The 13,575-nt window shown below is 36.5% G+C and overlaps 2 protein-coding genes across 2 annotated transcripts; one reads left to right on the forward strand and one right to left on the reverse strand.

The window, feature by feature from the left end:
• The first annotated feature begins 6,353 nt into the window (after positions 1 to 6,353).
• LOC116113414 (NAD(P)H-quinone oxidoreductase subunit N, chloroplastic) lies at positions 6,354 to 7,518 on the forward strand. The gene is made up of 4 exons (XM_031399571.1): positions 6,354 to 6,809; positions 6,884 to 7,000; positions 7,155 to 7,240; positions 7,315 to 7,518. Exons 1-4 carry the CDS (start codon positions 6,453 to 6,455, stop codon positions 7,376 to 7,378), a joined length of 624 nt encoding a protein of 207 aa, XP_031255431.1. The 5' UTR covers positions 6,354 to 6,452; the 3' UTR covers positions 7,379 to 7,518.
• Positions 7,519 to 7,807: 289 nt separating this feature from the next.
• On the reverse strand, positions 7,808 to 13,575 carry LOC116113413 (sister chromatid cohesion protein SCC4). Its single transcript, XM_031399570.1, has 12 exons — positions 13,118 to 13,575; positions 12,878 to 13,019; positions 12,449 to 12,565; positions 11,835 to 12,339; positions 11,529 to 11,567; positions 11,306 to 11,427; positions 10,513 to 10,659; positions 10,145 to 10,234; positions 9,900 to 10,024; positions 9,242 to 9,447; positions 8,402 to 8,526; positions 7,808 to 8,287 (listed from the first exon to the last, which is right to left on the reverse strand). Exons 1-12 carry the CDS (start codon positions 13,480 to 13,482, stop codon positions 8,099 to 8,101), a joined length of 2,172 nt encoding a protein of 723 aa, XP_031255430.1. The 5' UTR covers positions 13,483 to 13,575; the 3' UTR covers positions 7,808 to 8,098.

Raw genomic sequence — 13,575 nt, forward strand, 5'->3', positions numbered from 1 at the left:
CTCAATCTTATCATCAAATTGTTTCCTAATCATAAGAGGAGCTCTCTTAGCGTGGGTCTGTGAAGAATCATCTTTGTCTTCACAGAAAGGTTTCAAGAAACTAACATGGAATGTGGGATACACCTTGATTCATTCATGCAGCTTCAATCTATAAGCAACAACACCCACTTTGCTTAAGATCTCAAATGGTGCATCATATTTCGGCACCAATCCCTTGTGCACTAGCTTGTTATTAATGTTCTTCCAGATTTGAGGAATGAGTTTGAGTAGCACTTGGTCACCTACACCAAATTCTAAAGGTCTCCTTTTAGCATTAACATATTTCTTAATTCTTGCTTGCTATATGCAAACTGTCTTGGGCTTGATCTATAAGCTCCTACCTATCCCTAGCCACCTTATAAGCAGCATAAAATTTTCTCCATGTTGGCTATTTTGCAATTTCCACGAGTGTCAATGGTTGTTGTCCCAAGACCAACTCGAAGGGTCTTAAATCTGTTGAAGATGATTTATGAAGATTATAGTAAAACTGTGTAGTGTCTAACAAGTCTAGCCAATTATGTTGGTTAGTTGTCGCATAATGTCGAAATATTCTTTCAGCAATGTGTTTACCAACTCAGTCTGACCATCCGTCTGTGGGTGGTTAGCTATAAAAAAATTCAATTCAGTTCCCATCATATTGAAAAGAGCAATCCAAAACTTTTCAGTAAACCTTGCATCTCAATCACTAACTAAATCCATCAGCACCCGAAAGTACTTCACCAAATTTTTATAAAATAAAAAAGTAGCAATTGTATCAATCATATAAGCATCTAGGGCTACCATAAAAATTGCATACTTAGAAAACCTGTTTACCACAACAAGCATAGAGGATATTCCTTCTACCTTCTGAAACCCATTGATGAAATCAAGAGAGGCTAACATCGAAGACCACTCGGGAATGGGTAGAGGCTACAACAACCCTGCCGTCCTCCCCCATTTCTGTCTTGTCTTGCTGACATACAAGACAAGTCTTTACATAGGATTTAATATCAACTTCCATCTTAGGCCAATAGTAATCCCTTGCCAACAAAGCCAAAGTTCTTTCTCTGTTGGGATAACCTGCCCATGGTGCATCATGAACTTCTTTTAACAACAATCGTCTCAATCCACCCTTGTTCGGGACATATAGTCTATCCTCTTTGGCATACAACAACTAGTCCTCCAACCAATATCACCTTACAATCCCCTTTCAAACTTGTTCAATAAGTCCTTGTATTTGGCATCTTGTTGGGACCACTTGTAGTCTATACAACATATTGGATTCCACATGGGATATTGCATATAGGGTAACAATCACCTCTTTCTAACTTAAGGCATTGGAAACTGGGTTGTGCCTCTTGAGTTTATGTTGCCATGTGAATTCATAGTCAGCTAAAAAATCCCGCCACCGAGTCTGTTTTGGGGACGACTTCTTCTGTGTTTTAAAGAAAGTGTTGGCCATATTGTCTGTTACCACAAAAATTTTGTTCCTAGCAAATACACCCACCAAACTTGTAAACTATGCATAACAGCCTCCATTTCTTTCTTATAAGCAAAATACTGTTGCTCTGCCTCATTCAATTTTTGGCTTTCAAAAGCAATAGGAGGCCCTTTTTATACCAACACTCGACTAATAGCTTTCTCTGAAGCATTGATATGAACTTCAAAAGGTAACTCAAAATTAGGCAACCTTAATACCGGTTTTAAAGCAATGACTTCCTTCAATTTATAGAAAGCCATGTCACACATGTTTCTGTCCACTCCTATTGTTGCCCTTTTCTCAACAAATTCGTCAATGGTGTTGCCTTCTTAGAGTAACCTGCAATAAAATTGCAGTAATAATTTGTCAAACCTAAGAAAGATCTCAATTCAGTTATCTGTATAGGAGCTAACCATTCCACTATTGCTTGCACCCTATTTAGATCTATTCTCACTTGGCTCTTACTCACAAAGTGCCCCAAGAACATGATCTCTCGATTAGAAAATTCGCATTTCTCCATCTTAACATAAAATCAATGCTCCCGCAACCGCATCAATACCCTTCTCAAATGAACCAAAAGTTCTTCTAAATCTTGACTATAGACGACTATATCATCCAGATATACGATCACAAAATCATACGAAAATTGATATAACATTTCATTCATTAAATTGCAGAATGTAACTGGTGCATTTATCAAGCCAAACGACATGACTAAAAATTCATACAAACCATACCTTGTAACACATATGGTTATAGGTTCATCTCTCACAATAATCTTGACGTGCCAATACCCTGACCACAAGTCCAATTTAGTAAAAATAGCAGCTTCCCTCGACCTGTCTAGGTCTTTAACAAGGGGAACATGATACTTGTTCCTGATGGTAATCTTGTTAGAGCCTCATTGTCGACACACATACGAAGGGTTCCATCTTGTTTCTTTTGAAACAAAACAAGAGCACCAAAGGGAGCCTTGGAAGGTCTTATTGCACATGCCTCAAGCAATTCATTGAGCTATTTCCAAAGTTCTTTTAGCTCATAGGAGACATCCTATATGGTGGGCGAGCATGTGGGAATGCCTTAGGTTCTAGCTTGATTCTATGATTGATAGCCTACCTTGGAGGAAGTTCTTTGGGCAACTCACGTGACATTACATCTTCAAACTCATGTAATAGTTTTGCCACTATATCTGGGACTTCAACCTTTTTATTAGGTTTTAATTCTATGAATGTTGCTAGACAGGTTTCATGACCTTTCTTCCATCCATGTTTTACGATTGTGGCTAAAATAGTAGTAAGCCTCAAGTGGCTTGATTTACTACTATTTCGCAATGAGCGGCACAGCACAAAACAAGGACCAGATTCAAAATTGATCATCATTTTATTCAAGTAGGGCATTGCCAACACATTTGCTCATTTAAAGAAGTCTACTCCTAAGATGATATCAAAGTCAGCTAAAGGAACAAATGTCAAATTAATCTTTCATATCCAACAACCCATACACACAAACACATTGTAGGTTATTCCTATCACCCCTCATGCATTAGAGTTAATAATCTTCACTGTTGTGGGACTTTATAAGAGTGCTAGTCCTAATATTGCAACAACTCTATTGCCATAAAATTAAGGGTTGCCTCCGTGTCTAATAAGGCTTTAACTTGTCCATCCTTCACTTTAATATCAACGAACAGTAAAGCATTACAAGCAACACCCTTGCTCATAACTCCAAGATAAGTAGCATCATTTCCTATCTTCGAAACAGTCACTACCCCCACAGTTTTAACAATTGCATAGGATTCATTTAAGTCTGCTCCCAACTAGGCTCTTCCTTTTTGCCAATTAAAGCGTTCGACTTTTCTCTCTTTGGGCAATCCCTTGCCCGATATGGTGTCCCACAAATAAAACAGTTAGACATTGCTTTGTCCTCTTTGTTATGTTTAGAAAAATTACTCCCACCACTTGCCTTCCCCTTATCATTGGTAGGATTTTTCTTCTGAGGCCGAAATTCTTTCTTCTTACTTCCTTTTATCTCCCGATCATCCTTCTTCTTTGATTTTATAATAGCAATAGGCTTTTTCTCCTTAGTGGTCTTAAAGTCCAGTAACCCATTAGCAGTAGCAATTACATTAGGCAAATCCCTTACGTTTTGCTTTCTCAACTCAACTTGTGCCCAACCTTGCTAGCCCGCATGAAGTTAAACAGTTTGTCCTCCTCGGACATATTTTGGATGTCTAATATCAAGGAGCTAAATTCCTTCACATATTCCCTCATAGTACCCTTATCCTGGAGCTTTTTAATTGATCAAGCCATCCAAGATGTATTCCCTGATAAGAACTGATCATTGAGTACCTTCTTCAGTCTGTACCAAGTATCAACCTTGGGTCTACCTGCACTCACATCGTCTACCAACTTGGTACGCCACCACAGCTTAGCATCTTTAGCCAAATACATACTGGTTATAAACATTTCCTTGGCATCAAGGACTTTTGCGACTTCAAAGTATTGCTTCATGTCCTATAAAAAGTTCTCCAATTAATTGGCGTTTCTAGCACCCTGAACAGCCTTGGGTTCAGGTACTTTGATTTTATTGTGCTTCCCCTATCAAAGCCTTGGTGCACAACATGTTTCAACAAGACATTATCATCCTCCAAGGCATCAAGTCTTTTGTTTGACAAATCTACCAATTCCATAAATTGCTTATGGAGCATTTCAAAACTCTGATCAAAATGATTCAATCTTTCGTTGATGGCCATAGCTTGACCATCTTAAGCATCACCAATCATTTCTTCCAATCGAGTCAATCTCTCTCCCTTAATACTTCCATCTCAGCTCGTCTTGACATGAAAAAGCAACAAGGAAAGTTTTAACACAAACTTGGTTTAACCGGGCTCTGATACCAATGTCACAAGGTCTAAATTCCTGCCTAGGCACTATGTGGCACAAGCACATCAATTGCTTGTAAGCCTCCCCAAACGTGTGTATCCCTATTACAATTTACAACAACAATAGTGAAGAGAGGCTACCAAAGTATAAAGACAACAATCTATAGGAAAAACTCCCAACCTTATATTAATTATACAAAATACAAGGATTACATGAATGCCTTTCCCCACTGTTACAATCTGATTCCCAAACTCACAGATTACATCACTCAAGTTTACAGAAATGGCATACACACACACACACACACACACACACACACACACACACACACACACACACACACACACACACACACACATAACACCCCTTTTTCACTGAATAAATAGCTTTCTTGCCTTAGATTAATATTGGCAAGGCAGTTACTTAAACAGTTACAAGAAGCAGTTACAAACTTTAGCAGTTACCAAGCACTTGCGTAACTGTACATGTTTCATCTAAACATGTATAACCGTCCCTCAGTCTTGTCTACGCAACCATCCAACTTTGCCTTAACATTCCAATCAACTTGGCATATTTCCTCATGCACACCCATGCACTTTCCTGCCTTGTGTGTGTACTTAGTTGCTTACTATGCACATTATGCGCTTGTGCTGTTGTGCACGTCCCAACCCGTGCACTACTTGATCTGATCATGGATGCTCTAACGCCCATGCAAACATATGCTTTGCCTACACATGTATATGCTTGCAAGTGCTTCCACCTGCATATTTATCTGTCTGTGTGCTCATCATCCTCCATAAATGTGTGTTTGGCACCCTAACACCCAAACACCTCAAAATTGGTAGCTCACTCAGTACTGTCTCGTGTGCTTATTTAAGGCACACCACCCATCCTTTTATTGCTTGCTCTCATGCACCATCTAGGCAAGGCTATGGTCAAGGATGAAAGAGACATGCCTGCCCATGCCCATGACACTCTTTAAGGGTCTAACAGTTACCACCCCTTATATCTTATGGATGATATATAATTCGATATATAATTAACTTGAGGCATGCTTAATGTGTCACACTTGACTGCATATAGTATTGTATTATATTTTTGTACTATATTGTATCAGTTTGCATTAAATATTATATTATTCTATGTTGATGATAATACCATGTTGAATATACTATGATTGGTGCATCATTATACGTGTCAATTTACATTATCTTTTCAAATAAAGCTTTTAAATAAGTATTTATTCACAATCATTTATTCATTTAAAAACTATCTTTTTCCAGCTTAACTTAAGTTTAAATTAATTATTAAAAAAATTATAGAAAAAATTTAAAAAACTTATTAAAAATTATTCATTAGAACTCATAATATTTAAAAAAAAAAAAAAACTTACAAGAAAATATAAATTTTGTATAGCATAATAAATTATACAATTTTGTTTAAAAATTAAAGCATATAGATAGCAATATGCACGTGTCAGAATTAGAAAAGTTATATTGTGCACCATGTCTATTGTATCAGATGAATAAATATAAGTTAAGTGAAAATTATATTTTTCCTTTTAATTAATCTGAAAAATTAAATGGTTTTTAAAATTTATCTATATGATATATTATAAAATTAGGGATTTTACTGAGGAATTACTCATAAAATTATACTGTTCGATGATCAAATCCGATCAAACAAAATTTGGGTGGATGGAGATGAACGTTTGGGAGAAATTGAATGTTTCTGAAACCAAGGGGAGATGAGTTGTTTTGCAATACCTAGGGGGACATATTGTGATTCGACCATCTTAATAATAGGCTTTATGTTCTTTTTTCACCAGCTAAGCTATGTACATATTGACATTTCATGGGAATAATATTGTTATCAAATAACTTGCCAAATTAATTTGCATGGGTCCACATTCTCCGGACTATAAATTCAAAAAGTGAATGTGTGGTGAGTATGGCATATATGTAGGAGATGTATGCAAAGTAATCTCTAATTTCTTATCTTATTTCTCCACCATACAATGAAAATTATTATACAAACAAACAAAAGTTGGGTTTGTTTTTGGTTTGAAGTGAATGGCAACTATGGCAGCTGCTGCAACTTTCTTAAACCATGGAGCACCCTCCATCAATATCCAACCAACAAAAACACCTAAAATGTGGAATACTAGAAGAGTTAGAACAGTGAAATGCACTAGTAGTATTGGAATAGGAGATTTCATAGGGGGTGATTTGATAAAACCTGATATCGGGCGTTGGCTCTCAGATGTGGAGGAGCACAAAGCCCTTGCCATTTATACTCCACATGAAGGAGGCTACGAGGGTCGTTACCTTAATCGCCTCGGTTACCAGGGCTACTACTTCCTCGATCTTACTGCTCGTGGACTCGGTGATCCCGAGACAACTCTAACCAAGATTCACCCTGTTTGTCCAGTAAGTTGTTGACTTAATCTTTACACATATTTATTATTTATAAGAATAAATATATATTCTCCAATCTATCCTAGGCCCATGTGGGAAAACAACCAATAGCAAGGTGGTACTTCCCACCTGAAGTTGATTACAGGCTTGCTGCATTGCCCCCAAATGCCAAAGGACTTGTGTTGTGGATAATTGAAGCCAAGGTACAATCACCTCACCTCAAGTATTTGATTCATCTATTTTCTGCATAATGACTCAAATCAAACAACAAACAGCTATCAGTCCAACAATGTTATGATATGAACCGATGTTTTGATTAAAAGTAACCTAATTGATATCAAACATACCTTTGCACAGGTTCTGTCAAAGTCAGAATTGCAGTTTCTAGCTTTGCTTCCAACTCTCCGTCCAAAAGTGAGGGTCATTGCAGAGTGTGGAAATTGGTAAGCTGTCCTACTTATCTTTAAACCCAAAGCAATTAGTAGATGTTAGTCAATAACTTTGATGCAATGCACAGGAGAAAGTTCATGTGGAAACCACTTAAAGAAATATCTGGGCTGACTACTGAAGAGGAAGTATAAGGACTCCAGCCAAAACAATCTGTAGATTCTCAAAGGCCTACAATCTGTCCCTGCTATGAAGATAAACAATTTTCACATGTAAATTTTCAACTGTTACACTACAAATTTGATCAAGGCAAAATGTTTTCTTTTTTCTTTAACTCTTTTTTTTCCTTCTCCAAACTCTACCTGCACACAGTTTAAACCCAGTAACCATGGGGCCTATACATTTGACAATTGACATGATAATGACCAAATTAAGATAAACATAAAGATGGCTCACCACCAAATCAACCTGTCTGCCTAGACACAATGGTAAATTATGAGGGAAGTAATGTCAGAAGGTTAATAATGCTACATACAAATATACCATAATGCCAGAAGAAAGCATGCAGTAATTTTAGAAAGTGGAAAAACACAATAATCAAATAATATACAACAATTAGAATGTGAAGAATGCCATATATGGCTAAAATGGAATATATTCTATAATCTATGAATTGAAGTTCTATGAACGTAATTCTCTCTTTTTTATCACACACAACCTACCCCAAGCTTGATTTACATCCAAAGTTGGTATGAACAATATTGATCTCTTGACTTTGTGTTGCACTGCATCAAACCTAATTGACAAGGTTATCCTCGCTAACTAACCTTAATCAAGCTTAATTTTTCTAAACCTTAAAAAATTTACAAAACCCCCAACAAAATAAAACTATTTAAAAAAGAGAAAAGACGGAACTAGATTTTTCTCTTCCCACGTCTCCCAGTGTCCAAATCAACCAGCCTTGATGATGATGGCATGGGTAATGGTGTCGATAGACCAATAGACTCTGGAATATCAAGATTGACTCTCATAGATTGGCCTTCCATTGCACGCTTAATGTCAAGCTCATTAAATTGCTGAACGTCAAGTTTTACTTTGTCAATCTGCTCAGAGAAACACACAAGAGGAACAATTGTTAGTACCGAGAAATAAAAAACTTTGCTTAGTTACATCTAGCTGTTTCTGACAATAAGGCCAAAAAATATAAGAACCCTTACTAATTCAATGTGATGAATGGATGAATATGCATCGGCAAGTCTCTTTTGCAGATCATCTAACTTCTTTATTCGATATTCATCATTCTCCATTTCATTCCCTTTCTCACCCAACTGTTGATACAAAGCTACAAGCAGAATCATTGAATAAAGTGCATGAGATAAGCATACCAATAGTGGTTTTAAAAGAACTCAATCAGAGTAACAAAGAATGCAAACTGCTTTCACAACCACTGGGGTATAACTGATATGACTTCTCATCTTGAATTACTGGAATTTACACAAAAGGTTATCACATTAAATCAACAGAAAAATGAAATATGGTGAAACTGTCATTTTTCTTCTTTGACCTCGTGAACAATGTTTTATACACATGACAGGGCATTTTTCCTACTGAATAGAGACTGACAGTATTTGAGCAAAAGGATATTTGAACCAATCATTCATTTTCATCATCTGCAGTATTAACAAAACCTGGAGAAAACTATGCCAATTGAATACAAGTTGGTCTGAAAGAATGCATGGCTGCATCAGCTAGTCGAAAACAATTTTGTGACGTTATACTGCAATCTCTTAATAAAGAATAAACTGGTCCTCAGACTCAGAATAATTATACTAACTTAAATTATCTTTTTCTTAATTGAGTTCACCAATCAGTTATTGTTCCCCATCCCCTGTCCCAAAATAGTTGTGTACACCATGAAGCAAGGATGGCTATGGGATGCCTTCTGATGGGTAGAACATCATGAAAACAGAAAAATGCCACAAATCCACATTGCTAAACTCTGAAACCAACAAATTTCCAGTCACAATAAAAGTTAACAGCTACAGGGACAACTATACCTGTCAAAACAGATAGCACCCAGATCTGAGTTGGAATATCAGAAAGCTTCTTTGCCAATGTAAGAGACGATCTCAATATCTCTCTGGCTTGTACTGTGTCATGCAGAGCGAGTGCCAAACTCCCAAGGATTGTCAAATACTGAGAAACAAGTTGAAGGTTCCCCATATGATTATGAGCAATCTGCAAACCTTTGGCTAGGAGATTTCTGCATAAGAGTTGTTTCAGGATAAGGAGTGAGAAAAAGAGAGAGATTCATGTGTATAGGTTTTCTTTCTTTCTTTCTTTCTTTATTTTTCCAACAGATGATGTCTAAGCTCAGATTTTGAAAGAAAACATGCATCAATTTCTCGTTCATGTGGAAATTTGGAGGTCATAATATGATGAAACCTTTCGATTCGGTCTTCCATGGCATTTTAGGTGTAAACCCACAACGTGTAAGAGGTGACCATTACAGAAACATTACCAAGGAAAAATGAGAAATGTTGTCTATGAACTATGGATCATATTACTTAATAGAGTAGCTTTGGAAAATAATTTGTCTCTGATCCATAAAAAACACAATAGATATAAATATTTCCACATGGAATGCAAATTTCTTCCAAGTTTGCACTAAAATGACCTAATTGCTGCAGAAGGTGAAAGAACTCAAGCATCTACCTTGCTTCTTGGAAATTTTGTTGCCTCATTAATAGAAGGCCATAAGCAAAATGGCGACTTGCTTCCTCTCGAACTCCGATAAAAGAATCCTTCATTTGGTAATCTGGTCCAATCAAATCGATTGCCTGCATACAAACTACTTATCAATGATACAATCTAAACTATCATAAAAAATGACTCCACTATGTACTAACTTACTATTGCAAACAAAATGTAATAACCCACTAACTACAGGAAAATATAACCTGCGAAGATGATTCAGCATCTCCAATGCAGAAGTAAGAGACAGCTGCATAAGCGTGGCACATAGCTTGCATCGATTTGCTCTCTGTTAGCTGCACAATCAACACAATTGAATTACAAAAATATATATATATATATATATAAAAAAAAAAAAAAAAAAAAAACCTTATTTTTGAAACAACGTGAAAACTGATATACACAGGCATATGATTTGTAGTCATTTGGAATTTGCTAAATACTAAAATTTACAGGTGTGCTTCTTATAAGCATATTGTCTCCTTGGAGATTATTAAAATGCTGAAATTGTAAAGTCAATGGTAATACAGAATATTTTCTAAGTCCAAGCTAAAAGTCAGAACTTAAACAACACCTTTGCTGCTTCAACATAATGAAAAGCTGCTTCACTATAACAGCCAACAGAATGAGCATACTGTCCCCTGAGCATCTCAATGATGCTCTCACAAGCCTGTAAAATGGTTGGAAACCTAATGAACCAATTCTTCATTTGAATCAGTGCCTGCAAATACAGATACAGTACTTTGTTTCTTCACTTTTGAATTGCAAACAAACACAAAGGATATGCTAAAAGACGAGAGACAGAAACCAAAAAACCATATGACAGGAAAAAAGTTAAATTTCAACCAAAAGAAATAAAAGTCAAACTGAATCCAATATTTTCAAAGCCAGTTGTCTATTTAAGCAACTTCAAATTGCAACTATCATTACAGGTAGCCCTTAAATTTTGTATAGAAAATGACACAAGACAATGCATGGGAAAAAATACTGCAAAGTGAGCTTAAAATCAATTGAGGGCAAACGTACTCAAGCAATAACATACGTATTTTATGGAAACTTTATCAACTATTCAACAGAGGCAAAATTCCAGAAAACTGAAACATAAGACGTTACAAAAGTTTCATCGAAATAAATTTAATTACCCAACCCCATGAGAGCGTCCACCTGATTTCAAGCATATATCATATCTAAAATTGACAAGTATCTTGAATATTGAAGACAGAATCAATAACTAGTTAGTCTAGGTAAGAATCTTCACACAAAAATAATTTTATTAGGCAGGGGGGAGGGGGAGCATACAATTCCTAAAAAGAAGTGAAACAAAGGCAAAAGACTGAGCACGGCAATATTTGAGGCATACCACCTACCTCCTGTGCTTCAACAAATTCAGACCGAGTGAGTTCCACAGCCACTTTGTTTTCAAGGAACTGCATTAGTAGCATTAAATACACACCAGCCATCCAGATGGCTGAATGTTGCAAATCCACTTCTGCTCAAAAGAAAATTTAAGCCAACTGAATAACTGACCTTAAAAGCACAAAAGGGTTGAAACCATATAATTAAGTCATCATCAGAAATTGAAACTCATACCTCTCACACCATCAGTTATTCCAAGTTTCACTAGGGCATCTGCAAAAAACATAATTACTGAGGCTCCTTGGCAGTGCATGTAACCTTAACCATAAAAGAAATTAAAGATATCTGATCTGCTAGTCAACAAAAGATTTAAAACAAGCAAGCCAAAACCAAAATTCAATGATATCACAAGCAACTGTTGATATTTTCATACAAAAGACCACAACCAAATTACTGATTCTCTTTAAAAGTTAAATTAAGTGATGCATCAAACATCAACCTAGAGTAACCAGAAGGGGAGAAAGATGGAAAAGAACTAACCTAGGATAGTATGCATTCCAGATTGAATCCGCTTTGCACATTCCTTAAAAAGTCCTTTTGGACGCCCAAGTATGACCACCATCAGGTCAACCAATGCATAAACAGCACTTTTTGGTAGCCATTCCCCATCAATTGGAGCTGGTGCAAGCATGAGCTTATCTCCCCACGCCCGTCTTGCATTTCCAAAAAAAGCAGGTTCAAGCGTGTCTTTGCCAGTTACAAAGCTTGATTCTGTCACACTTCTAAGCCGCCGTTGAAGCTGTGCTTGTCTTCCAGAAAGAGCTGACCTTTCCCCGGATGGTAAGTCAGGGCGGGAAAGACTTTGATTCAAGGCATCAAGTTCACTCACCAGCTGCTCAACTTCTCGCACTTTCTGCAAATCAGCCTTCATAGCTGTATCCAATTTGTCGACATGTTGTGAAGCATTCTTGTAATCACAGATGCGAAGCCGATAGAATATGTGCAGCAGCTCATTGTAAAAGAGCAAACCAAGGCATTGTCCTCTCTTTAAATTATGAAAAGCAAGAGAAGAATACATTCAAATTCAGCAAAAAAGATCTCATCCAAATTCTATAACAAAGGAAGCTAAAGTAAGCAAGAATAATAACACTTACTCTATTTGGATCAATAGATTTCCAAACCTCATCACACTTTTTCATAGCTATCTGAACTGAAATATCATCATCCCATTGCATAAGGTGCACGTGTAGAATTGAAGTTGCAAAAAACATCTAACAAACAAATGGAAAAAAGAAATCAATCAATCATTGTAGACATGAAAAAGACTTTTTTTTTTTTAAAAAAAAAAGATATATACAATCACTTATTTATTTTCTTCTAATATTTGGGGTATGTAATTAGAGTGGTGCTACATATACAAACCGTACAAACTAATGTATATAAACTGACGTGACACTACTCTTTCATTGACACTTCATTCATCTATATTTATTGAACATTTATTAAGTTGACATTTTACATGCATTCGTCCTTCTGCTTGTATGGAAAAGTTTGTATTATTCACATATTTAACAGAAAGAAACCTGTAAATCGGGATACGCAATTTCAGTTGCACAAACAAAACCAGATTGTAGTGCAGACATGGAAGTCTGAAAGTCTCCTTCAATAATCAAAGCATTCGCAAGCTGAGAATTGAAATTACAAGACCACAACTTCACTGCAAGCCTTCAAACAAAATTAAAAAAAAAAAAGTAAAAATTACATAAATGTATAGATTAATTAAAATAAACATAAATATATTTAATGTCAAAGTGAGCACATACTCATGTGGAGCAGAAGAAGTAAGGTCAAGAGCCTTGAACAAAATGTGCTTTTGAGGAGCGATGGCGCCAACAAGATGATAACATTGACTGAGCAAACTGAAAGTTCTACACTTCAATTCAAAGCAAGATGGGATTGATTTAAGAAGCAATTGGGAACGTTCAAGATGTGATTTAGCGTGATTGACGTTGTGGGTGTGTTTAAGAAGAAGAGTGGCTATACGAAGACGGGTCTTCACCTCAATTATGGGTAAGAATGAAACGTGACTTTGGCAAATGGCTTCAAGGCATTTCACCGCCTTTCCAATTTCTGATCGGTTTTCATGGTAATCAGCCAGACCCCATAGTCCCTCCGCCACTGCCTCCATGGTTTCCGATTTGGTCAAACTTCACTCAACCTTGCACTTCCCGTTCCCAATTAGAAGCTACAAGGACTACGTCAACTGGGGCAAAACTGGGCT

The sequence above is a fragment of the Pistacia vera genome, unplaced genomic scaffold, assembly GCF_008641045.1.
Source record: "Pistacia vera cultivar Batoury unplaced genomic scaffold, PisVer_v2 Contig679, whole genome shotgun sequence".
Lineage (NCBI taxonomy): Eukaryota > Viridiplantae > Streptophyta > Magnoliopsida > Sapindales > Anacardiaceae > Pistacia > Pistacia vera.

What these genes read in the sequence shown, in the direction of transcription:
- LOC116113414 (XM_031399571.1), top strand. Translation starts at nt 6,453, where the DNA reads ATGGCAACTATGGCAGCTGCTGCAACTTTCTTAAACCATGGAGCACCC. An exon ending in AGATTCACCCTGTTTGTCCA is followed by an intron (nt 6,810 to 6,883) that starts GTAAGTTGTTGA and finishes AATCTATCCTAG; the next exon opens with GCCCATGTGGGAAAACAACC. An exon ending in ATTGCAGAGTGTGGAAATTG is followed by an intron (nt 7,241 to 7,314) that starts GTAAGCTGTCCT and finishes TGCAATGCACAG; the next exon opens with GAGAAAGTTCATGTGGAAAC.
- LOC116113413 (XM_031399570.1), bottom strand. Translation starts at nt 13,482, where the DNA reads ATGGAGGCAGTGGCGGAGGGACTATGGGGTCTGGCTGATTACCATGAA. An exon ending in ACTTCTTCTGCTCCACATGA is followed by an intron (nt 13,020 to 13,117) that starts GTATGTGCTCAC and finishes TTTTGTTTGAAG; the next exon opens with GCTTGCAGTGAAGTTGTGGT. An exon ending in CCATTCATCACATTGAATTA is followed by an intron (nt 8,288 to 8,401) that starts GTAAGGGTTCTT and finishes TTCTCTGAGCAG; the next exon opens with ATTGACAAAGTAAAACTTGA.